Here is a 27,003-nt window from a genome sequence, read left to right as displayed (position 1 = left end):
AATGCTGCAATGTCAGAGAGTGCCGCCATCATGCCGAGCTGTGGCCGGCCTCTCTGGTGGGTGTGAAGGATGCCACGGCACTATTTTAATGAACAGCAGGGAGCTCCCCCCAGGCAGGGCGATGAATATTTATACCTCAGTCAATATCACTAAAAATTAGATTAACTGGTCGTTACCACATTGCTGTTTGAGGGGAGCTTGCTGTACGCAAATGGGCTTTGCATTCCCAACATTATACTTATGAAACAGAACATAGAACGTAGAAAATAGAAGTATGTCATTCGACCTTTCAAGCCTGCTCCACCATCCCCAGTATCTGTTTTCATTTTTCATTTGACACCTAACTACCTTGTGTCCGTAACCTTTGCCCAACAAAAATCTACTGGGCTCCATTTAGACATTAATAATTGATCCCCATCCTGTATGGGGGGGGGGGGGGGGGGGGGGGGCGAGGGGGGCGAGTTCCAGATTTCTACTAGTCTTTGTGCGAAGAGTCGCTTCTCGACATCAGCCCGGAATGGCTGAGCGATGAGCCATCTTTTCAGGACTCCCCCACAACCCCCCCCCCCGCTCCCCTTAAACATGCCAGAGGAAACAGTTTCTCTCTATTTCCATTATCATACTGATTCACCTTAAACACCTCGATTCAATCGCCCCTTAATCTTCTAAGCTCCAAGGGAGCTGAGGCATTAGCAGAGGGTAATGGTCATGTTCAGACATGGCCGGGACAACAGTGCCTACGGAGGGTCACCTGTTTAATGAGATGGATCCCAGAACCGGATTTATGAGGCTGACTGGGCGGGGGGCAGAGGGGACGACACGGTGGGGGCGACGACATGGAAAGGGACCATAGAACCATAGAATCCCTACAGTGCAGAAGGAGGCCCATCGAGTCTGCGCCGACCCTCTGAAAGAGCACCCTCCCTAGGCCTACTCCCCCACCATATTTCATGCTCCCCACCTAAACTGTAGATCCCTGGATCTCCGGGTAGGGCCACTACATGATTGATTCAACACAAGTGTCTCAAATAAATGGCTGCGAATATGATGATAAGTTGAACCTTTAACACCGACAGGAAACAAACTTGAGCACGACCCGAGGTCAATTCGGCCCATCGCCTATTACAATTTCACAGCATATAGGAAGCTGGCCAAGGTGGTCGTGAAGTGCAGCAGAGAAATAGAAAACCCAAGAATAAATATTAATGGTCTTTTCTTGGTCAGAGAGCAGCTTCATTGCAGAGGATGATCGTAGCCCAGGACTCAAGCAATCCAACTCCACAGTAATGATGCCTTAATCCAGAGCAAGATTGCGTACAGGTTGATCTGCCAAAGATCAAGCGTTTCGGCCCAGGAGATTTTCAGCTTCCCGTACCAGGATTTACAATTATCCCTCTCGTATCTGCCAAATTTAAACAGAAAGTTTGTGTTAAATTCCTGAGGGACCAAGAAAGGCAGGCACTTACGAGGCTCTTAGGTGATCATTCGGAAAACTGTCAGTATTTGACTCACCCTTTCATATCGGCCTTTTTTGTTTGTGGTTTTAAAACCATGCTGATAAAAATAAAAACCTGCTCAATTCTCCCTCTTCCCTGTTGCCCAACATGTAAAGAAACAGTTCAGCAGGTGCGAGTGGTTCTGCAGGAGTCAACAATAGGCTATGCAAGCAGTGGGTGGCATGGTAGGGGAATCCATCAGAATCCATCAGCCCAACAGCATCAGCTGGCATTTATGTAGGCTGAAACTTTCTGACCTCATCCCGGCTGGGATTTTCTGCTGCCACTGATAGTGGAGTTTGGGCTAGAACGCCACATTTTCTGTTCTTGCTGGCAGTGGGTCCTTCTACAGACAAAGCGGAGAATCGCACCATCGTGTCCCTAACACAGCAAACGTCCGCTTGCCATCCAGCCACTGACAGGCCCCAGAGGAAGGTAAACCCATGGCTGATTTGTACTTTCCACAACCAGTAAGTCACAGAATTTACAGTGCAGATGGAGGCCATTCGGCCCATCGAGTCTGCACTGGCCCTTGGAAAGAGCACCCATGCCTCCATCCTAGCCCCATAACCCCGCCTAACCTTTTTGGACACCAAGGGCAATTTATCATGGCCAATCCACCGAACCTGCACATCTTTGAACTGTGGGAGGAAACAGGAGCATCAGACACGGGGAGAAAGTGCAAACTCCACACAGACAGTCACCCAAGACCGGAATTGAACCCGGGACCCTGGAGCTGTGAGGCAGCCGCCAAGAGGCCAGGAACAGCTTGAGCTCAGCGAACCTGCGCAGTGGGAAATCTTATAATAATAACAACCTTTTATTGTCACAAGTATAAAGTATGAAGTTCCTGTGAAAAGGCCCTAGTTGCCACATTCCGGCGCCTGTTCGGGTAAGCCGGTTCGGGAATTGAACCCGCGCTGCTGGCTATGTTCTGCGTCACAAACCAGCTGTCTAGCTCACTGAGCTAAACCAGAACTTGACAGACAACACTGGCCAAAGGCTAATATCTATTGGGTAATATCAAATGGCCAGCTTGATTTTCGCTGCATCGTGTTCAACCTGGATCCCAAATGAGAGAAAAGGCAAATTGGTCAAGGGTGAAATAAAACGCTCAGCAGTATTTTGTGATCCCTGCAACAGGGAAAGAGTCACCTGCCTGGCATTTTCAGTAATAAGCTTACTTCAGACATTTTGGGCTGGCAACTCATCCCCTGAGGCGTCAGCTCCAGTAGGCTGGTGTCACTGCTTGGCTCGCTTTGATTTTTGTGAAATTAAACTAAAGATTGCAAAAGAGAGCAGCAGAAGAGAGGGAATCGTTGTTTGGAAAAATGAAGAAAAATGCCGGTCAGAGTTGGCCAAACCATTTTTTTGTCAGCAATGCTGACATCTCGAAAGCTTCATTGCCCCATTCCTGAATTTTGGGGCTGTCTCCTCATGATGGGTGCCTTGGGGAGGGGGGGGGGGGTGTCACTGGGAGAAAAGAGGAGCACTGGCGACCAACATTCACAGTTCATAGAAACTAGGAGCAGGAGCAGGCCATTCTGCCCTTCAATCCTGCTCTGCCATTTAATATGATCAAGGCAGATCCTCTATCTCAACGCCATATTCCCACTTTCTCCCCAGACCCCTTGATGCCATAAAAATACTTTAATAATCTGTCTCTTTCTTGAATACATTCAGTGACTTCTGTGGTAGAGAAATCCACAGGTGCACTCCCCTTTGAGTGAAGAAAGGTTTCCTCATCTCAGTCCGAAATGATCTATCCTGTATCTTGAGACCCTGGTTTTAGGTTTCCCAACCAGGGAAAACGGCCTCCCTGCATCTAGTCTGTCCGGCCCTGTTAGAATTTACTGCATTTCAATCAGATCCCCTCTCATCTTTCTAACCTTTGTGAATACCGGCCCAGTCCAACCTATCTCACCTCATAGGACAGTCCCGCCAATCCGGGTATCAGCTCTGACAAACAGCAACAAGATGGATGATCAGGTAATTATTTTTGGTGATGTTGATTAGAGGTAGATTTTGGCGAGGAAATCCCCCCCCGCCTTCCTTCTTCAAATAGTGACCATGGGATCTTTTAGATCCACCTGAGAGGGCAAAAAGGGACTCAGTTTAACATCCTCACTGAAAGTGTGCATCTCAGACAGTGCAGCACTCCGTCTGAAATTTGTGTCTGGTGTGGGATTCGAACCCACCCAGTCTGCATCAGACTCAAGAGTGCTATCATCAGAGCCACGGCTGACAGGTTGGAGATGGCCTTCACGTTTACCAGTTGGCTGGTCATCTGGTGGGTGATGAAATGGACAGATTGCCCACACTACAGCACGGTAGCACAAGCGGCTAGCACTGTGGCTTCACAGCGCCAGGATCCCAGGTTCAATCCCCCGCTGGGTCACTGTCTGTGCGGAGTCTGCACGTTCTCCCCGTGTCTGCGTGGGTTTCCTCCGGGTGCTCCAGTTTCCTCCCACAAGTCCAAAGACGTGCAGGTTAGGTGGATTGGCCGTGATAAATTGCCCTTAGTGACCAAAAAGGTTAGGAGGGGTTATTGGGTTACGGGGATAGGGTGGAGGTGAGGGCTTAAGTGGGTCGGTGCAGACTCGATGGGCTGAATGGCCTCCTTCTGCACTGTATGTTCTATATTCTACGTGCACAACCCATCGCAGTTTAATTTCCACTGGAATCGGGCAGTAGTGTGCCCTCCACGTCTGTTCCCCGTGTCCATCAATGATTTAGAGGTATAGGCCTGGACAGATTGGTGCTAAGATTTGGAGGTGACACCAAAAGAAGAGGCCCCGTTCAGCCTTTGGGAGAACTGATGAATCGGCAAATTGATTTTGATAGGCTGGAGGGAAATCTGTCAGGGAGAAATGAATCCCACTATGGCTGGTGCAATGTGGTTGCAAGAAAGTGTAGCAATAAGCGTACTTCGATTGGAAGTAGTAGGTTTGGCCTTGTTGAAGAGTAGGAGGTTTTGGGAGGATAGCTTCATAGAACATTCAAGGCAGAACCTCGGGATGGTAAGCCAATAAAAAATAGCTAATAGAGTTGGTTTAACTTCAAGTTCTGTACAACATAAAAGGCTACGTAACGATGAAGCAGTCCGAAACCTCAGTGAGAGTTCAATTAGAACTCCGTCTGCAGGATCGAGCTCCACACGACAGGAGGTTCGTGCTGGTTTATTCACCAGGAAGCTGCTTGATGCGAGGAAACACAAGCATGGAAAAAGACTGGAGGGAAGAAATTGAGCCATTTCCATTGGAGCACAGGAGGTTATGAGGCAATGTTTAAAATGACGAAAAGGTGGGACAGGGTCGGGGGAACAGACCGCTTCCAGTACCAGAAGAATCAAGAACAAGGATTAAACGCAAGCAGAGGAATTCTCCTTGATTACAACTGTTTGGTCACACGGAAAGTAAATGCCAACAGGGACCAACTGGACTGATTGGCTTGTTTTGATCTGCTAGGTTCTATACATTTCTATGGATCTACATCATCAGGCTGTTTGGTCCTAACTGCAATCATTGTGGGGCCTGTTCCTGTACTCATCCCATCTTTTAGCAGGCATCACTAGGTAGCTGTCAGGAGTAAGAACATTGGCTCATGTTTTTTTTCCCTCGGTGGTACTGCCTCTTACCACTACAGCAGTGATCAGGTGATTCAGTATGGGCCAAGTAATGAAATCTGGGAGTTACTAGACTGTGACCCAGCAGTGGACATTGTAGTTGGAAACTAAGTTACGAAGAGAGAATAGCAAAAAGCAAATGTTCCTGGTGGGGAACATCGGATGACCAGGGCGTAACCACAGAGGAAAGCTGAATAAGGCTTGATGTTCCTCCACGCACAGTACCCAGATGATCAAACATCTGGATACAGCCAAAGCTGCCCCTGGTCTTTGAACACCAAGCGCTGATGAGTAATGTAATCTGCATTCCAGGCTCTTTATCCTACCTGGACAAAGCTCTGACGCAGCAACGTGACATGTTGATGAAGGAAGCAGCACTGGCTCGGGTCTGGAGTGATGTTTCAATCCCTCGAAGTAGGTCATTAGTCTTTAGGAGCAGAAGCATTTGGCGAGGGACCTTGTTCAGCAGTTCATTGATGCGAGGTAGATACTTAACTGCATTTACTTTAATCTGCACATCCTGTAATACAATTGGAACACTTGATTACTCCCGATACAAATGGCACATTTGTAGATAAACGTCAGATGAGATCGAATGCAGCAGAAAATACAAAGTGATACACTGTGGGAGTATGAATAAGTACAGGTCAGGCACGCTGAATGGCAACACTTCGAAAAGAGCAGGTAGATATAAGATTCAGACATGAACATGCACAGGAAGAGTATGCAATACTGTAAATATGGCCATGAAGCATAAAGGCAAAGAGATAATGCTGAGCCTGTTTAGGGAAGAATTTAAAAAATGTGTCCAATATTGAGCACCTTACTTTAGAAAAGATGACAAGACGATAGAGGGGGTAGAGAAGTGATTCATTTAAGAGATAATCTGCTTTAGTGCTGCTGAAATATAAATATTATGCACAACACCATGGATAAGTCCCCTGCACTCTGAAATAATGCCATGGGTCCTTTAGGTCCATTTGAGAGTGCCGACCAGGCCTCAGTTTGACATCCCATTCAGAAAACAGCACCACCGGCGTTACAGCATTCCCTCGGTACTCCACTGGAACGTCAGCTTAGGTTATGTGTTCCAGTCCTGGAGAGCGGCCCACAACCTTCGGAGTCAGGGGCGAGGGTGCCATTGGCACTGTGCTACGACTGGCAATTAAAGCCACAAAAACACGGGGAAATGTCAGCAACTGCCCTATTGCAATCTTTCTCTGAGGCGCAGACTGTAACGGGAAATGTTTAAAAACTGCCCCGGGAAATAGGTGAAGGGAACAAAAATCAGGGGCTGGATTTTCCCAAAATGGGACTAAGTCCCCTCGCCGGAGTAAAAACGCTGGCATTTCACTCCCCAGTTTCCTGCAAACACTAAAGAGCGATTCACTTACCTGCAAGGGGCTCGGAAGAACCCGGGGAGCTTCACGCAGCTTTGGCTGTGGATATGGGGTCCCGCACTTCCGGTTCCGAGTCCGCGCATGCGGTGGCCTCCAGCGGCCACGCCAAGTGCCATGGCGGACTCGGACCGGGGACCAACATGCACAACCAGGACCCCCGATCGGCCGGGCGCCACTGCATCGGACCGGCCCGATCGCTGCACCAGCCTCCCACCCCCCACCAGGGCGGCCGCTGCGCGAGAGTCCCCACCGGCCACATGTGGTTAGAACCACGCCGCCGGGAACTCGGCGGGTCGTGGGCAGAATATCGCTGGGAGGGCCTCTGGCAATGGGCCCCCAGCCGCGCGCCGTGGTTCGCGGACGAGCGATTCTCCGGGGCCCAGGGAATCGCCGGAGCGGAGCCGGGTGCGATCCGGTCAGGAACATCGATTCTCCGCCCCCGCGCCAAACGCGATTTCGGCGCGGGGCTGCGGAGAATCCAGTCCCAGGTGAGGCTAATTAATTTTACGCAACTGCAAACCTGAAATTTTGTTCTGAGCAATTTACTTTGTGTCCCTGTAAAAGACTAGTAACCTATAGTCTGTGGAAAACTGTCCTTATTATTATAGTCTGCACGTATTTGTGCAGTCAAATCCACTTAAAGGACAGCTCTGCTCCAGTAGATAAGCTGTGTAGTCACCTACCATTATCATTTGTTTTTGTCTGCGCTGAATTGAGCTGGTGCATCAGAAATGGCATGTAACTCTCTGAAGATTCATGGAGATTAAGGCAAGACCATTTGCCTTTTTTTTTTTAGCTGGGCCCCGATAACATAGCTGTGCCGGGAAACGTCACCGGGGCCCAGTTGTGATCTGGGCAGTGACCATGTCAGGAAGAGGGTGTAGCCAAAAGGTTCCTGCTGTTACTCACCATTTTCTGGTTTGCAGGTGCCGAACACACCAAACCACCGGGACCATTCAGCCCCTCATGTTTGCACTACCACTCAATTAGGTCAAGCTGTTCTGTATCGCTACTCCATTTGACCACCTTGATACCCCTATCGAATAAAAAACCCAGCAGTCTCAATTTTAGATTTTCAATTGGCCCGCAGCCTCAACAGGCTTTAGGGGGTGACGGTACAAGATTGCCAGTACCCGTTGTGTGAAGAAGTGCTTCCTGAGACCACCCCTGAATGGTCAGCTCTATTTGAAGGCTCTGCCCCTTTGTTCTGGACTCCCCCACTAAAGGAAATAGTTTCTCTTTATTTATCCTACACATTCCTTTAATCATCTGAAACACCTCAATTTGATCACCTTTTAGTTCTCTCTACTCGAGGGCTCATAAGTCTAATCTAAGCAACCTGCCCGTATAACTTAACCCAGTCAATCTATCTTGATCAACCTTTTTATTCCCGTTCTGTTTGACATTCTATTCCAGAAAGCCAGTTGGTGAAGGAAAGAAGCGGAGCCAATCTTTACATAGTTTCATATTGTTTTTCAGAATGTCCAGATCCAAATTCATACCAACTATATGCATGTTTTTATAGTTATAAAAATGTATCAAAACACTTGTGTCATCTGATTAATATTATCAGATCTCCCACAGCGTAGCTCATCACATGTCCACCTCTCACAGCTAGTGGACAGGGGAGCGCTGGGGAGCAAGAAGCATGGTCACCAAAGGGATTTAGAAATGGATCTGAGATGTGCGCCGAAAAAGAAATGTTTTTGAATTGGTTCGGGTGTGACAGGTGTTTGTCAACATGGACACAGTTAAAGTATCACGTGAGATTTGGGGGAATATGGTAACTCTTTACACCGGATTGACGGCCCACGAGGCACTTTGTTGGGTCACTAGGAGGACAATCGGGCAGGGTGCCAATCTCTCTGTGATGTTTAGCAACTTGGCCTTTCACCTCAGCGATCAGGACAGCACGGTGGTTATCGCTGCTGCCTCACTGCGCCAGGGACCCGGGTTCAATTCCTGCCTCGGGTGACTGCCTGTGCGGAGTTTGCACTTGCTCCTCGTGTCTGCGTGGGTTTCCTCCAGGTGCCCCGGTTTCCCACAGTCCAAAAATCTGCAGGTTAGGGGTTGTAGGAATGGGGCAGGGGATTGGGCCTAGGTAGGGTGGTCTTTCGAAGGGTAGGTGCAGACCTGATGGGCCGAATGGCCTCCTTCTGCACTGTAGGGACTCTATGATCTGGATTTGAAGATAACTTGGACTAATAGGGTGAAAGGCTCATCTAGGCTCTGTGAAATGAGTCTGAGAAATCTCAACTCAATATAGGCCTGAGCACAAAACTTCATCTAATGGGGCTCTAAGTGGAAACATCACTGAGAGAAGCCATGGGATAAGTTTATTGGAAATGGAAAACAACACAATAGTATAGTAAGAGGTGCCTGTAGGCTAATATACACTGCTGCCCCAGATTAAGAATATTTCTGCTCTGCATTGAACCATGTTTTCCCTGCCTCCAGTAATGTACAAGGGTGGATTATTTCATGAACAGCACGGGTAAGGCAACAGCTTTCCTGCCCATCCATAGTTGCTTTGCAAAGTTGGTAGTGGATCCTTTCTTTGGCCCAGTGAATTCAGAGGATCACCCAGACAGTGGGACTGGACGCAAGGGTCAGACTGGATAGGAATCTGGTTTCCTACAACAAGGAAGGTGCCTTGAAAACCTGGTTCTATGCCATAAGTTACCAAGCTCGGTTTCACAAGGTGCCGTGTGCTAATTATATATTAATTGCATTTAATTGTACGGAGGTGGGGGCCATTAACCAGGGCTTATCCTGAGTGCCTGCATAAAGAGGCACTGTGGTTGTTGGGTTGGGAGATGTATGCCTAGAATATGTAATTCTAAATAAAGATGAAACTGTGTAAAGATTGGCTCCAGTTTTATCTTTCACCAACTGGATTTCTGGAATAGAACGCCATGGCAGAATTGGAATTTATGGCTTCTGGGTTGTTGTCTAATACAACACTATATCCTTAAAAGACAAATAGTTGCTCGACATATTAATGCCCATTTTCCTGAGCAGTCTGGTGGCCAGTGTTCAGTGTTATTATTGAAAGCTTCCTCCCTCTGGGAGCAGAAATAAAAGGGGCGGGATTCTCCGACCCCCGCCCCCCCCCCCCCCCCCCCCCCCCCCGGCCGGGTCGGAGAATCGCCGGGGGCTGGCGTGAATCCCGCCCCCGTCGGTTGCCGAATTCTCCGGCACGGATATTCGGCGGGGGCGGGAATCGCGCCATGCCGGTTGGCGGGCCCCCCCCCCCGGCGATTCTCCGGCCCGGATGGGCCGAAGTCCCGCTGCTGGAATGCCTGTCCCGCCGGCGAGAATCAAACACCCTCTCTTACCGGCGGGACAAGGCGGCGCAGGCGGGCTCCGGGGTCCTGGGGGGGGCGCGGGGCGCTCTGGCCCCGGGGGGATGCCCCCACGGTGGCCTGGCCTGCGATCGGGGCCCACCGATCCGCGGGCGGGCCTGTGCCGTGGGGGCACTCTTTTCCTTTCGCCTTCGCCATGGTCTCCACTATGGCGGAGGCGGAAGAGACCCCCTCCACTGCGCATGCGCGGGGATGCCGTGAGGGGCCACTGACGCTCCCGCGCATGCGCCGCCCGGCAAAGTCAGTTTCGCGCCAGCTGGCGGGGCACCAAAGGCCTTTCCCGCCAGCTGGCGGGGCGGAAATCAGTCCGGCGCGGGCCTAGCCCCTCAAGGTTAGGGCTCGGCCCCTCAAGAGCGGAGACTTCCGCAGCTTTGGGGCGGCACGATGCCAGACTGATTTGTGCCGTTTTTGGTGCCGGTCGGCGGACATCGCGCCGATTGCGGAGAATCCCGCCCAAGGTTCCTTGCTTGAATGAGATGGTGCTCCATTTCTCACTAATAAAAGATCCCATGGCACAGTTTTGAGGAAGGGCAGGGGAGTTCACCATGGTCTCCTGGCCAATATTTATTTATCCCTCAATCAACATCATTAAAAAACACGGATTATCTGTTTATTATCACGCTGCTAATTGTGGGAGCTTGCTGTGCACAAACTGGTTGCCCTGCATTTTCTACGTTACAACAATGAGTTCGCTTGGAATACTTGCCTTCATTGGACGGGGCATCGAGAATAAAAACTGGCAAGTCATGCTGCAGTTGTATAGAACCTTGGTAAGGCCACACTTGGAATATTGCGCACAATTCTGGTCGCCACACTACCAGAAGGATGTGGAGACTTTGGAGAGGGTGCAGAAGCGATTTACCAGGGTGTTGCCTGGTCATGAAGGTGTTAGCTATGCGGAGAGGCTGTATAGACTTGGACTGTTCTCATTGGAACAATGGAGGTTGTGGGGCGACTTGATAGAGGTCTACAAGATTATGAGAGGCATAGAGGATAGAGTGAATAGACAGGCACTCTTTCCCAGGGTGGAGGAGTCAGTCACTGGGGAGCATAGGTTTAAGGTCTGTGGGTCAAAGTTTAGAGGAGATGTGCGAGGCAGGTTTTTTACGCAGAGGGTGGTGAGTGCCTGGAACGCGCTGCCAGGGGAGGTTCTGGAAGTAGATACATTAATGGCGTTCAAAAGGCATCTCAAAAATTACATACATTGGATGGGTATAGAGGCATACGGCACTAGGAGGTCCTGAGGGTTTTGGCCAAAGGTGATGTCATGACCGGTACAAGCTTGGAGGGCCGAAGGGCCTGTTCGTGTGCTGTATTGTTCTTCGTTCTTTGTTCTTCAAAAGTACTTTATGCTTCGGAGAGCGCTTTGCGACGTGCCATGGTTGTGAAGGGCGTTACGGCAATGCAAGTTCTTTTATTTTATTTATTTTGTTACCTTGGTGGGTAAAGAATTTACAAAAATTGGGAGGGGTGAAATTAGCTTCGGACGTAAGGTGTTATTCCTGTCAATCCCTTGAATAGTTTGACTTTGGAACAGTTAGTGAATCTCCACCGCAGAACTGAACCACGAGCTGCGTTACAGGTAATGAGACTGAACTGCAATAATTCAAGATCACAGGTAGAGGTGAAGAAGGACGTTCTGCCTATTTTAGCTCATTGATTTGGAAAAATCTACAACATCATTATAAAGCATCCAACTGTCACTTAGATGATTCCAAGGGTCATGGTTTGTACCCAAACTCGAGGTCTTTTCCTTGCGTTTATCATTCTTTTTATGGAGGACATCCTGACACCAGCGGTAAATAATGGTCCACCTTTACCTTTTTTTTAAACACTTTTATTGCTGTACACATTAGTCAGTAAATCATTCAGGGCGGAAAGGGTGTGTTTGGCCCAATGCGTCCAGGCCAGCTCTTTGAAAAAAACTATCCTATTGGTGCACTGCCCTCTCCAACTGGTCCTGCAATCTTTCACCCTTCAAATATTTGTCCAATTCCCTTTTGAAACTCCCTTTTAAAATTGCTTTCACCCCTCCTACCAGGCAGTGCATTCCTGATCGCAATAACTCACTGCATCGGAAGAAATTCTCCTTATTTGTGCAGACTCCTTACATCTGGACCCTTCTGCCACCAGGAACACATTCTCCTCGTCGACTTTTATCAAAACTCCTCACAGTTTTGATCAGCTCTGTCAGATCGCCCTCTGGCAACTGTTGTGGGATATATCAGCCGTTCCTTCACTGTCGCTGGGGAAAAAATCCTGGAAAACCCTCCCTAACAACACAGTGGGTGTACCTATACCTGGAGGACTGCAGCGGTTCAAGAAGGCAGCTCACCACCACCTGCTGAAGGGCAACTAAGGATGGGCAATAAATGCCGGCCTAACCAGCGACGGCCACATCCCGGAAATGAAGTTTTAAAAAACATTCTGACCTCTCGAGCATCCGCAGTTTTAATTGCTTCCCCAATGCTGGCCGCACCTCCATGTTGTCGAGATTCCAGAAGCTTTTGGAATTCCCTCTCTCCTCCTCGCCACTCTACCTCTCCTCCTCCTTTAAGGCAATCTGACCCAAAGGCCGGGATTTTTCCCGCCCCACCGCGGCGGGGCTCACCGCCGGGAATGGAGCGACACCGCCAAATGTCCACTGACTTGCTGTGGGCCGGACGACCCCGGCGATGGACGGGGCAGTAAGGAGCCGCTCAATATCCCCTCATGTAGCTCGATCGCGTATTTTGTTTTCTGCAATGCTCCTGTGAAATGCCCCGCCCGTGCGTTTTTCTTTTTATAAATGCACTTTATAAATATGAGCCATTGTTATTGGTGTTGTTAACACTCTCTGTTCTAAGGGGGAATAAGTCACCTATTGTCCACGACTGGTAAGCTCAATCTTCTCAGAAGTCTCCAGAAATCAGCCGCATGGTTTAAAAAAAAAATCTAAAATGCCTCCAGGAATGGGATAAGTCCCTCGAGTCTCTGACAGCCGATGTGCCGCAGTAGTCAAGGTGCAATCTCTTTCCTGCATTGCATGCATCCAGCACGACACATTCCGATCATCTTACGTGCCAGCTCCGGGGTTTAGTTTAATTCGCTGTCAATTAATTGAGCATAAGTAAATCAATCCAAATCTACAACTGGGCCAACGTTTGCACATTCTGCAATGTCTACTTCCACCTTCTCAAACTACTGCCAGATGCTGGTAACCATGGCAACACAACAGTCGCAAATCAGCGGCACCTTAGCTGTCACTGACTGAATAATTACTTACTGTGAAAGAAATGCCCACTCCAGGACTGCTGACCCGAAAAGAAAATTACTTTGCAACCACAGTGCTCAGGGTCAACCGAGAACTGTTTCTCTGTCAGTGCACAGTTCCCTACAAGCTGCAATAACTTTGATAATGCTGCAAAGCCTAATCAATACAGCCACTACAGTTTGGCAAAGAAAACAAATGATAGGATTTTACTGGGATTTGCAAATATTGTTGTCTCAGATTGGCTTTGCTTTAGACTTTTAATACTTCAAATAGTGGATACCGGGTGGGAGTGAGTTACAGACTGGAATCTAATCGAGGGGTTCAGATGGTTTATATATCGAATAACAGATGCTCAGGAGTGAGTTACAGACTGGAATCTAATCGAGGGGTCCAGATTATTTAAATATAGAATAACGGATTATCATAGAATTTACAGTACAGAAGGAGGCCATTCGGCCCATCGAGTCTGCACCGGCTCTTGGAAAGAGCACCCTACCCAAGGTCAACACTTCCACCCTATCCCCATAACCCAGTAACCCCACCCAACACTAAGGGCAATTTTGGACACTAAGGGCAATTTATCATGGCCAATCCACCTAACCTGCACATCTTTGGACTGTGGGAGGAAACCGGAGCACCCGGAGGAAACCCACGCACACACGGGGAGGATGTGCAGACTCCGCACAGACAGTGACCCAAGCCGGGAATCGAACCTGGGACCCTGGAGCTGTGAAGCAATTGTGCTATCCACAATGCTACCGTGCTGCCCCAATACTCGGGATACCCGGGAGTGAGCTACAGATTGGAATCTAATCCAGGGGTTCAGATGGTTTATGTATAGAATAATGGATATTTGGGAGTGAGTTACAGACTGGAATCTAATCGAGGGGTTCGGGATGGTTTATATACAGAATAATGGATACACGATAGCGAGTTACAGACTGGAATCTAATCGAGGGGTTCTGATGGTTCATATATGGAATAATGGATACTTGGAGTCAGTTACAAACTGGAATCTAATCAAGGGATTCAGATGGTTTATGTATAGAATAATGGATACTCGGGAGTGAGTTACAGACTGGAATCTAATCAAGGGGTTCAGATGTTTTCTATATAAAATAACAGATACCCGGGAGTGAATTACACACTGGAATTTAATTGAGGGGTCTAGATGGTTTATGTATAGAATAATGGATACTTGGTTGTGAGTTACAGATTGGAGTCTAATCGAGGAGTTCAGATGGTTTATGTATAGGATAATGGATATTCGGGAGTGAGTTGCAGACTGGAATCTAATCGAGGGGTTCAGATGGTTTATATATAGAATAATCGATACCTGGGCGGTGAGTTACAGACTGGACTCTAATCAAGGGATTCAGATGTTTTATATATAGAATAATCGATACCCGGGAGTGAGTTACAGACTGGAATCTAATCAAGGGATTCAGATGTTTTTTAAATAGAATAACAGATACCCGGGAGTGAGTTACACACTGGAATCTAATCGAGGGGTTCAGATGGTTTATATGTAGAATAATGGCTACTCGGTAGCGAGTTACACACTGGAATCTAATCGAGGCGTTCAGGTGGTTTATGTACAGAATAATCGAAACCCAGGAATGAGAGCGGCACGGTGGCACAGCGTTTGGCACTGCTGCCTTACAGTTTCAGGGTCCCGAGTTTGATTCCCGGCTTGGGTCACTGTCCGTGCGGAGTCTGCACGTTCTCCCCGTATTTGCGTGGGTTTCCTCCGGGAGGTCCCAGGTTCGATCCCGGCCCTGGGTCACTGTCCGTGTGGAGTTTGCACATTCTCCCCGTGTTTGCATAGGTCTCAGCCCAAAGATGTGCAGGGCAGATGGATTGCCCACACTAAATTGCCCCTTAATTGGGAAAAATGAATTGGGTACTCTAAATTTAAAAAAAAAACATTTTTCAACTCCTTTCCAATCTAATGGTACAGTTCCTGAATCTAAAGTATTTTGGGAAAAAACACTTTGATGAGCTTGGTTTGATGTCCCACCAAGATAATGGCACTTCTCATCTTGCAACACTCCGATGGTACTACACAGAGGAGTCGACCTGGATTCTGTGCTCAAGTGTCTGGGATGGACTTAACCTTCCAATCTAGGGGCAGAAGAATCGCACACAGGCCTGTGCCGCCCCACACTGCCTGCCTTACTTGTCTTCACATGGCATGAGGCTATATTCAGAGGTTTTTTTTTTAAGGTCCGTTTTCTTGCCTGTTTATGCTTGTTTTTTTTAAAGTTGGTTGACATTTCCCTTTTTGACGTTCTTCTTTCTCCATGCCACTCTGAAGCCTCGCTTGCCCTGTATCTCCTCACAGTCTGTTTTGGGAGTTTTGGTACCATCGTGGTCAACCACGAAAAGTAATTTAACAGTTCAAGCCTTAATCTGGGCCGAGTGGCAGATTGGTTGGATTTCAAACGCTACTTCTCAGTTCCCCGCCCTATCTTTATATACGCTGCTTTGAAATTAGAAGCAACAAGGTATTTTTGCTGAAAAGGGAGACATGTTGCTGAAGCTTTTCATCTTACACCCATCAGGACAAACACAGCGGGCAGGATTCTCCATCTCGCCGCACCCGTTTTCCGGTGCGTTGCACCCCCGCCGGCAGCGGGATCTTCTGTCCCGGCAGCCAGCTAATGGGGTTTCCCATTGTGGGCACCCTCACGATGCCGGGATATCCGCCGGCCTGAGTGCGCTGCCGGCGAAGCAGAGAATCCCGCCGACGGAGAATCCCTCACGGAATATCAAATGATCACAACATTCCTGTCGCATAGATTTTGTGACCATTTGAAGTTTGGCATTCCTGCATTTGTCCTAATGAGTCTAAGAAGAAAAACTTTGACAACATGCCTCTCTTTTCAGCAATATTCAAGTTCTGGACTAGCAATTGGGTGAACATATTTCTCCCTGGTGCTCCATGTCAATTGCTCAGAGGGAAAAGTGCGCATCTCCAAAATATGAGGATGGGGCAGTTTTGGACTCTTCCTCTGATTCAGAAAACGATTGTAAAGAAAATAGTTTGGAGATTTTTTTTGCTGTTGAATAGAGTAGCTTGTTGGGCCACTTCAGAGGGGTGTTAAGAGTCAACCGCGTTGCTGTGGGTCTGGAGTCACCTGTAGGCCAGATCGGGTAAGGATGGCAGATTTCCTTCTCTAAAGGACATGAGTGAACCAAGAGGGTTTTTATAACAATGGTCATCGTCATTACTGCATCTGCTTCAACAACCCTTACAGACAAAGATTCACTGAATTGCATGTTTTAAAATCACATCCCGTCTCTGGGTCTTTTGTCAAATATCAGGGGCGTCATTCTCCGACCCCCCCGCCGGGTCGGAGAATGGCCGTAGGCCGCCGTGAATCCCGCCCCCGCCGAAGTCTCCGGTACCGGAGATTGGGCAGGGGCGGGAATCGGGCCGCGCCAGTTGGCGGGACCCCCCGCTGGATTCTCCGGCCCGGATGGGCCGAAGTCCCGCCCAGAAATTGCCTGTCCCGCCGGCGTAAATCAAACCTGGTATTTACCGGCGGGACTAGGCGGCGTGGGCGGGCTCCGGGGTCCTGGGGGGGGCGCGGGGCGATCTGACCCCGGGGGTGCCCCCACGGTGGCCTGGCCCGCGATCGGGGCCCACCGATCCGCAGGCGGGCCTGTGCCGTGGGGGCACTCTTTCCCTTCCGCCTCCGTTACGGCCTCCACCATGGCGGAGGCGGAAGAGACTCTCCCCATTGCGCATGCGCGGGAAACTGACAGCGGCCGCTGACGCTCCTGTGCATGCGCCGGGAAACTGTCAGCGGCCGCTGACGCTCCCGCGCATGCGCCGCATTTCCGCGCCAGCTGGCGGGGCAACAAACGCCATTTCCGCCTGCTGGCGGGGCGGAAATCCCTCCGGCGTCGGCCTAGCCCCTCAATGTTGGGGCTAGGCCGCCAAAGATGCGGGGCATTCCGCACCTTTGGGCCGGCGCGATGCCCGTCTGATTGGCGCCGTGTTTGGCGCCAGTCGGCGGACATCGCGCCGTTGGGGGAGAATTTTGCCCCTTAAATCTATGTCCTCAGGTTATCCACCCTCGTGCCACTGGAAACGGTTTCTTCTTATTTACTTTATTCATGATTTTGAATCCCACCTTAGCCTTCCCTGCTCTGAGGAGGGCAATCCCCCGCCTCTTCAAAACAGAAAGTGTTGGAAATGCAAGCTTGCACGTTCTCCCCGTGTCTGCGTGGGTTTCCTCCGGGTGCTCCGGTTTCCTCCCACAGTCCAAGGATGTGCAGGTTGGGTGGATTGGTCATGTTTAAACTTTCCCCTTTGCGGTCTTGATGGGCCAAATGGCCTCCTTCTGCACCGGAGGGGTTCTATGGCACTCAGTCGACTGTGGCAGCGTCTGTGAGAGAGAGGCCAAGTAAATGGCTGAGGTTAGACTCCCCTGCTCTAGTCTCAGGTAGCGACTTGGTGGTACAAAACTTGAACATTGCTGAAAAGGGAGACATGTTGCTGAATAATTTTGCCAATAGCACTCAGGGTAAACACAAGAATGCCCAATTTCAAACAATCTACAACAATTAATAGTGCAGGAGAAAGGGATGCTGATTGGCTGGCAAGTTGACACTGATTGGCCGAGGTGTCGCCATGGAGAAAGCAAATGGCGTCGGCTTCCCAACCAATCGGCGCCGTTTTCTCCTGCATCATAAACTGTTGCATTCGTTTTGAAATTTGGCATTCTTGCATTTGTCCTGAAGAGTGCAAGTCAGAAAGCTGCGGCGACATTCCTTCCTTTTTAGCAACAGTCTCAGATTCTGCCTCAGTGTGTCAGGCATTAGAAAACTCCTTCCACCATTACTCTCATCATGCATTCGATGGAGTATGGTACATTAAATCTTGGAGCCGAGATTCAGAATGTAGCAGGTTTCTGCAGCACGCTGAAAAGACTGATTATAGAGTAAAAGCAGAAGCTTTAGATGTTTACAACCGATCCAACTGCTGCGGATGGTAATTTCTTATCAATACTGATCCCCAGTGATAGTGCTATTATTACAAAGGATGGGAGAAAATTGGCCTCTTAACCTTGAGAGGAGTGACTGATGAGGGCCATTTGAGCAGCATAACGAGAAACATTGGATGGTCCACAGAAAAGGCAGCTGTGGAATGAAATGTAAAGTTGGATAGTGGGGGGGTGGGGGGAGTAGCCCAGGTTTAAACTGATGAAACAAAACATTTGAATGTAAACAGGAAACCTTGAAAATACGCAGCGTCTGTGGAGAGAAACAGGCGTGACTTTCCCACTGGGTTGCTCCCGGCATCGATCGCGTTGCGCCGGGAGCATTGTGGGAGAGGCCCAAATCGGACTTTGTGCCAGGTGCAAAACCCTGCGCGGGTCACCTGACCCAACGATGGTGCAATTTGGATCAACGCCCTTCCGCGATCCATTAGGCTCATTTAAATATACGCGGCCGGGTTGAAGCCACAGTTTCCCGGCTCCCCAGGAGTCATCGGCTAGGCCTCACCCGGGCGCCAATTTGTTCTGGTCTCCACAAACGAAGACAAAATGAGGGTCTCAGAGGCAAGTAGAGAACCCCCCAGGTGGCTGGGGGCAGATCAGGGCAGTACCCTGGCACTCTCCCTGGCATATGTGCCAGGTTGGCACTGCCCGGGTGTCTGGGGCACGGCACAGGTGTCAAGGGTCAGAGCCTGTGAAAGGGGGAGTGAAGAGGGGGGGGTTATGATGGGTGGAGGAGTGAAGGGGGGTATGATGGGGCATCATTAGGTTGGAGGAGAATTGGGGTATACTGATGGGGGGGGAGGCCCTACACGTGGGGGGCCCTCGGCAACTCCATAGTGGGATGTGCTCACGGGAGGGGGGGGGGGGGGTGATACCCATGTCTGCGGGGGGGGGGGGGGGGGGGGGGGGTGGCAGTGTCCATGGGTGGGAGGTTTAGGGAACCCTCTAGCTCATTTAGAGATCAGGGCACCCTTTCAAAATGGTGCCCGGATCTCTGAGGAGCCAGTATTGCTGGTGAGTGTAGTTCCCCACTGCTGGGCTGGGGTGGTGAGAAACTCCCCAAGCCCGCAAAACATTACTAAGTGTGGGTGAATCCAGGTCTAGCAAAAACATCCCACCAAACTCACCCAAAATGTCAGTTTTTGGGTGAATCGCGCCCAACGTTTCAAGTCTGCAATATTTCATCAGAACCTGAAAATGTTAGAGGCATAATAGGTTTTGATCAAGGAGGTGGGACGCAGACAAAAGGAAGATCTGTGATAGATATCTGTGAAAGACTGGATAGGAAAGACTGTGATAGGTTGCAATAGGGTCAGCGATAGACTGTGATAGATTGTAATAGGGTCTGTGATAGACACTAATAGACAGTAATAAACTGTGATAGACTGTAATAAACTGTGATAGAGTCTATGATAGACTGTAATAAAAGTTTTATAGGGTCTGTGATAGACTGTAATTGACTGTAATAAACTGTGATAGGATCTGTAATAGACTGTGATAGGGTCTGTAATAGACTGTGGTAGGTTTTATAATAGACTGTGATAGGGTCTGTGGTATACTGTGATAGGTTTTGTAATAGAAATTGAAATAGACTGTGATAGGTTTTGTAACAGATTGATAGAATTGGTAATAGACTGTGATTGGGCCTGAAATAGACTGTAATAGACTGTGATAGGGTCTGTAATAGACTGTGATAAGACTTGTAATAGACTGAGAGAGGCTATGATAGACTGATAGGGCCTGTGATAGACTGTGATAGGATCTGTAATAGACTGTGAAAGGATCTTTAGTAGATGGTTATATGGGGTGGGATTCTCCGACCCCACGCCGGGTCGGAGAATCGCCGGGGGCTGGCGTGAATCCCGCTCCCGCCGTGTCCCGGAGTCTCCGCCACCAGAGATTCGGCGGGGGCAGGAATCGCAGCGCGCCGGTCGGCGGGCCCACCCCCGCCGATTCTCCGGCCTCTGATGGGCCGAAGTCCCGCTGCTGGAATGCCTGTCCCGCCAGCGTGGATTAAATCACCTTTTGAACGGCGGGACAAGGCGGCGCGGGCAGGCTCCGGGGTCCTCGGGGGGGCACGGGGCGATCTGGCTCTGGGGGGTGCCCCCACAGTGACCTGGCCCGCGATCGGGGCCCACCGATCCGCGGGGGGCACTCTTTTTCTTCTGCCTTCGCCATGGTCTTCACTATGGCAGAGGTGGAAGAGACTCCCTCCCCTGCGCATGCGCGGGGATGACGTCAGCAGCCGCTGATGCTCCCGCGCATGCGTCGCCCGGCGAAGACCTTTCGGCCCCGGCTGGCGTGGCGCCAAAGGCCTTTCCCGCCAGCCTGCGGAGCGCAAACCAGTCCGGCGCGGGTCTAGCCCCTCAAGGTGAGGGCTTGGCCCCTAAAGGTGTGGAATAGAATGGCTGTAATAGAATATAATAGGCTATGATAGACTGTGTTAGGGCCTGTGAAGGACTGGAGAGAGTAAATGCCAGAAGAGTTTGTCTTGCAGGGTCCAAAGGTGCGTCATCTAGCTCCTGACCTGCGATGTTCATCAGTTGGACTACGTCCAATCTACATGTGAAAGTTATCCTTATTTATTCAGTCTAAGAGACAGATAGACAACGCTGCACTTAGATTAACTCAGGCATGGGCCTAGACAATGAACTCTGCAGAATAATTCAATGGTCCCCTGAATGGAGGTAAACCAAAGCAATTGATAAAAGCTAAGTACTGCGGGTGCTGGAAATCCGAATTAACAACATGCGATGCTGGATAATACTCTGCGGGTCTGGCAGCATCTGTGGAGAAAGAGACTAACAGAATTCAAGGGTGGGACTTTCCCACAATTTGTCACGAGTGTCAGGGTCTGACTGAAAACCGGTGTGGATCTCTCCAGATGCACAGCCGAGTTTTCAGAGCAGGCCTCGAGTCATTCTGTCGAAAATACCCACGTGCAGCTGTCAGTCTAGCAGGGTGGGGCCGAACCATAGAATAGAATCATAGAATTTAATAGTAATAATAGTTCATTGTCACAAGTAGGCTTCAATGAAGTTGCTGCGAAAAGCCCCTAGAGGCCACATTCCGGCACCTGTTCGGGGAGGCCGGTACGGGAATTGAACCCGCGTTGCTGGCAGCCACACTACCAGAAGGATGTGGAGGCTTTAGAGAGGGTGCAGAAGAGATTTACCAGAATGTTGCCTGGTATGGAGGGCATTAGCTATGAGGAGCGGTTGAATAAACTCGGTTTGTTGTCACTGGAACGACGGAGGTTGAGGGGCGACCTGATAGAGGTCTACAAAATTATGAGGGGCATAGACAGAGTGGACAGTCAGAGGTTGTTCCCCAGGGTAGAGGGGTCAATTACTAGGGGGCATAGGTTTAAGGTGCAAGGTGCAAGGTTTAGAGTAGATGTTCGAGGCACGTTTTTTACACAGAGGGTAGTAGGTGCCTGGAACTCGCTGCTGGAGAAGGTGGTGGAAGCAGGGACGATAGTGACATTTAAGGGGCACCTTGACAAATACATGAATAGGATGGGAATAGAGGGATACGGACCCAGGAACTGTCGAAGATTGTAGTTTAGTCGGGCAGCATGGTCGGCACGGGCTTGGAGGGCTGTGCTGTACTTTTCTTTGTTCTTTGTACAAACCAGCTGTCTAGCCCACAGTGCTAAACCAGCCCCTGAATTTACAGTGCAGAAGGAGACCATTCAGCCCATCGAGTCTGCACTGGCCCTTGGAAAGAGCACCCTCCTTAAGCCCCACGCTTCCACCCTATCCCCTTAATCCCCGTAACCCCACCTACCCTTTTTGGACACTAAGGGCAATTTAGCACGGCCAATCCACCTAACCTGCACATCTTTGGACTGTGGGAGGAAACCGGAGCACCCGGAGGAAACCCACGCACACACGGGGAGAACATGCAGACTCCGCACAGACAGTGAGCCAAGCCGGGGATCGAACCTGGGACCCTGGAGCTGTGAAGCAACTGTGCTAACCACTATGCTACTGTGCTGCCCACGAGCCATCAAGGCTGCCAGTGCCCAGTAATAGTTGGCACAGTGAGGGGTAAAAAAAAAAGGAGGGTGATGGAGGGGGGGGGGGCAGGAATGGAAATATGAGGAAGAGAGGACCACAAGCTGGGTGTCAAAGCACAGGATGTGAAACAGGATACGCAGCTGAAAGCACAGATGGGAGACGAGTCTGAATGATGGTTGCCATCAGGTGCAGCACCACCTCCTCCTTCACAGTGAAAGTGCGGCAAATGTTGTCCGTGTAAGGCAAGCGGCGGAGGATTTGACAGAGGTCAGGCTGAGCTTGTCAACAGCAAGAAGGAGCTTGGGGAGCAGGTGCCTCTGCTGAACCTCTCCCTTGCACACTGAGTAACGATGCGCCGTACTATTTACAAGGCAAGATTCACTTTGAGTAGGAACCTAATTTATTTCTCCCAAAGAACACGCTATCAAAACTATAAATTCAAAGCAGTCGGCTGCCAGGTGCGGAATTATTTTGATTGTGGTAACTGTATTCGTGTCTCTGAGCCTGCTACAGGCCTCTGTTAAAAATAATAGAGAACTGAAAGGCTATTATCTCAAGAATGTAATTGTACAATTGGCTGCTGCTCATTCATATTCATGAAGTTTCAAAAACACGGCGACGATGGCCAAGGAGCTTTAGATAAATTACATTTTAAATTAATCAAAAGTAACTGGATATTCTTGGGGTTATTTTCTTTTTGTTCAAGGTTCATAGTATTCGCCATGGTGATCTCAAATTAGCGTCGCAGCGATAAATTTGGAGAGTGGCCATTGAGTTTACCATAATCAGTTATTGTTCTGTCAATTAATTGCATTTCTCTTCAGACATATGCTTGTTGGGCCACCTCCTCAAACTAAATTAAAATCAAACCGATTATTACACACAGGTGAATCAAGACATTTCTGTCGTACTGTTCTGACACCATCGGGAATGTGGCTGAGGTGTGAAGGTGGTATTGCCTTCTGCAAGGTGAAAGGGTGATTTCTCTTCCGGGTCATTTGCTCGGCAGGTTTTTCGCTTTTCTCGGCAAAAGCAATCTTCTCCGGTAGCTCACGTTTCCAACCAAGCCCCGTGGCACCATCAATTCCATCTCATTTCGAATCGCCGTGCTTTCGGAAGGGTGAGAGGGCGCTGGAGAGGATGCAGAGGCGGTTTCCAGTATTGGTCCCAGTGATGAGGAATTTTTTGCTGCAAGATTCGGCTGGAGAAGCTGGGGCTGTTCTCCTTGGAGCAAGGAAGGTTGAGGGGGGACTTGATAGATGTGCGCAAGATTATAACCAGTTTAAATTAGGCAAAGAAATAAAAGCGTCGCCATTAGATGATCACTCCAAGGACTGGGGGACACAGATGCACAGTTTTGGGCAGGTTTTACAGGGAGAATATGAGGAAGAACATTTTTAAAGTAGTGAGCGGCAATGGCCTGGACCTCATTTCCCATGAGGTTGATGGAAGTAGAGATGATCAATGCCTTCAGAAGGAAACCCAATGGACATTTGAGGGAAGTAAACTTGTGGAGCGATGGAGATGATAATAATAATCTTTATTGTCACAAGTAGGCTTACGTTAACACTGCAATGAAGTTACTGTGAAAAGCCCCTCTGTCGCCACATTCCGGCGCCTGTTCGGGTACACTGAGGGAGAATTCAGAATGTCCAAATCACCTAACGGCATGTCTTTCGGGACTTGTGGGAGGAAACCAGAGCACCCGGAGGAAACCCACGCAGACACGGGGAGAATGTGCAGACTCCGCACAGACAGTGATCCAAGCCAGGAATCGAACCCAGGTCCCTGGCGCTGTGAAGCAACAGTGCTACCCACTGTGGTACCGTGCTGCCCATAAAGCGAGAAACTGGAACTGACTGGATTCCTCCACAGAGCACTAGTTTAGATTTGATGGGCTGAGTAGGCGCCTAGTGACTCGATAATGATCAAACCTTCAATCATCGTGGCTTGTAAGCTCCAGAACGCAAGCCTTAAATCCTTCCACCCATTTTCCAAAAAGACCTCCTCAAAACCTCTCGCTTTGACCATGACTGCAGCCAGTCACTCCAGCTCAGACTCCCTTCCAATGGGATAACCATCCTTTTGTAAAGTGCCTCGAGAAGGTTTTGCATAAAATTTAGGATAAGAGTGCATGATGAATTTTCAGTGGGTTCAGTTTTTTTCCCTTTGTCGTTTACAGGTGAATTGAGCTGTCTGCACCACTGTCTCCGTGACTAAACCCATCTGCATCCGCTCCCACTCTTTCAGTCAAATGCATGGTAATTTTTGTGGTCTTCTACACATTACAAAAGCTTAAAATATAGCAGTTGTACTGGGAGGAAAGGATTAATGAGGCAAACGTGAAGTGCGCCGCTGCAAAATGCCTTTCTTCATATTGCAGTGGTGACAGCTATTAGCCTTTTATCAAGAGGCTTTGATAAAATAAAGATGAAAGAATCGGATAAAAGTGAATCGGTGAGAGTTTGGCTGCTCAAGTGAAGTGAAGAACGACAGGGTATAGAATTGTCGGTGTTGAAACTGCACAAACTTCAAATTGGAGACTTAAAAAGGCATGCCACACTTACATAGTAAAAGCACAACTTCTGAAATGAGTTGTTTGGACAGGCCAAGGTCAATGGGGTTAAACAATACATCAGTGGCAGGGTTAGCTCTGTACTGCAGAGCGAGAAGCACGGCTGGTGAGCAACTGAGATCATACTCACGCCCAGCTGGAAATGGAAGTTCTCCCGGAAGCAGTTAAGAAGTTGCTGTTTCAAAAGCCTCAAAGATTCGACGCTGAACTGGAAAAAGGTTTCCCCCGGGTGCTCCGGTATGCTCCCACAAGTCCTGAAAGATGTGCTTGTTAGGTGAATTGGACATTCTGAATTCTCCCTCAGTGTACCCGAACAGGCGCCGGAGTGTGGCGACTAGGGGATTTTCACAGTAACTTCATTGCAGTGTTAATGTCAGCCTACTTGTGACAATAATAAAGATTATAAAACGAAGATACAAATCGTGTGTGGTAAATATTTTCTGAATTTGACTTGCAGAGCTAAACTTTATGGGAGGTTGGTTTAGATAAAGGGACATTCTTGGAGTTCAGGAATGTAGATAGATGTGGAATGGGCTTAACTCAAGTAGACTTTGTGTGTGTAGTGTCATGGGAGCACCTTTAAGAAATAGGTATTTATAAATGGGTGTGTATATAAATATCTATAGTGAGAGTACCTTTAAGAAATGGGTGTTTATTACTGCTGTGATGTCAGAGAGTGGGTGGAGCTGGGCTGTCTGTCAGCTTTTTACTTTTGTTTTAGGCTGTTTGCTGCAGCGTGTGTTTTAGTTTCATTTTCAGAGCTGGATAGCTGCAGTCACAGCCAGAAGGTGTATTAGAGTCACTCTCTGGAACCTAAAGACTGTAAATCGATCCTGGTGATTTAAAACTATTAACAGTAGTGAACTTTAACCTGATGTGCTTCTGGTAAAAGGTGTTTTAAGTCTTATGGATTTTAAAAGGAAAGTTTAAAGGGTTACTTAGTGTTGTATTCTTTGGGGGTTGTGTTTGAATTGATGGTTGCTAAGATGTTCACTGTATGTTTTAAAAAGGTTAACTTGAGTTCATAGAATAAACATTGTTTTGCTTTAAAAAATACTTTTCCATTTCTGCTGCACCACACCTGTAGAGTGGGCCGTGTGCTCCCCATACCACAATCTATTAAAAGTTGTGGGTCAGGTGAACTCCATGATACACTTTGGGGTTCTCTAAATCCTGGCCCATAACAGTAGACATACTGTAATTGACTGTTTTTTTATTGTGTTTTGTATTGTGGCCTTTCTTGTTGTGTAATTTATGGCTCAATAAACATTATTTTTTGTGAATGATGTACAAGACTGGACCATTCCTCACTGGTTTGCACATCTTTCCTCACGTTATACATTATAAATTGCAAAGTAAACCATTAAAAAATCGGTGTTCCGAGTTACCCTTCTGGGTTTTGGGGTACCCTTGCATTTAACATCAGCGAGGTTGTTCGCACTGTGGGTTAAAACAATCTGAAAACAATAAGAACTTCACAGATCGAGAAAGTGTTACTAGGAGATATAGAACATAGAACATAGAACAATACAGCGCAGTACAGGCCCTTCGGCCCACGATGTTGCACCGAAACAAAAGCCATCTAACCTACACTATGCCATTATCATCCATATGTTTATCCAATAAACTTTTAAATGCCCTCAATGTTGGCGAGTTCACTACTGTAGCAGGTAGGGCATTCCACGGCCTCACTACTCTTTGCGTAAAGAACCTACCTCTGACCTCTGTCCCATATCTATTACCCCTCAGTTTAAAGTTATGTCCCCTCGTGCCAGCCATATCCATCCGCGGGAGAAGGCTCTCACTGTCCACCCTATCCAACCCCCTGATCATTTTGTATGCCTCTATTAAGTCTCCTCTTAACCTTCTTCTCTCCAACGAAAACAACCTCAAGTCCGTCAGCCTTTCCTCATAAGATTTTCCCTCCATACCAGGCAACATCCTGGTAAATCTCCTCTGCACCCGCTCCAAAGCCTCCACGTCCTTCCTATAATGCGGTGACCAGAACTGTACGCAATACTCCAAATGCGGCCGGACCAGAGTTCTGTACAGCTGCAACATGACCTCCCGACTCCGGAACTCAATCCCTCTACCAATAAAGGCCAACACTCCATAGGCCTTCTTCACAACCCTATCAACCTGGGTGGCAACTTTCAGGGATCTATGTACATGGACACCTAGATCCCTCTGCTCAGCCACACTTTCAAGAACTTTACCATTAGCCAAATATTCCGCATTCCTGTTATTCCTTCCAA

General features: G+C 48.8%; 1 protein-coding gene across 3 annotated transcripts in view; it reads right to left on the bottom strand.

Annotated features, from left to right (window-relative positions):
• Positions 1-1,043: 1,043 nt before the first annotated feature.
• adck1 (aarF domain containing kinase 1) overlaps positions 1,044-27,003 on the bottom strand; it is a 781,712-nt gene continuing 755,752 nt past the window's right edge. For all 3 annotated transcript variants that reach the window (XM_072493591.1, XM_072493590.1, XM_072493592.1), the window contains 2 exons: positions 5,448-5,641; positions 1,044-1,402 (listed from right to left, as the gene is read on the bottom strand). In XM_072493591.1, the coding sequence (XP_072349692.1) occupies positions 1,264-1,402; positions 5,448-5,641 (333 nt within the window). In that variant the 3' untranslated portion in view covers positions 1,044-1,263. The remainder of the gene's footprint in view (positions 1,403-5,447; positions 5,642-27,003) is intronic.

This window comes from Scyliorhinus torazame, chromosome 2 (assembly GCF_047496885.1).
Source record: "Scyliorhinus torazame isolate Kashiwa2021f chromosome 2, sScyTor2.1, whole genome shotgun sequence".
Taxonomy (NCBI): domain Eukaryota; kingdom Metazoa; phylum Chordata; class Chondrichthyes; order Carcharhiniformes; family Scyliorhinidae; genus Scyliorhinus; species Scyliorhinus torazame.
This window is presented reverse-complemented; position numbering and strand designations above follow the sequence as displayed.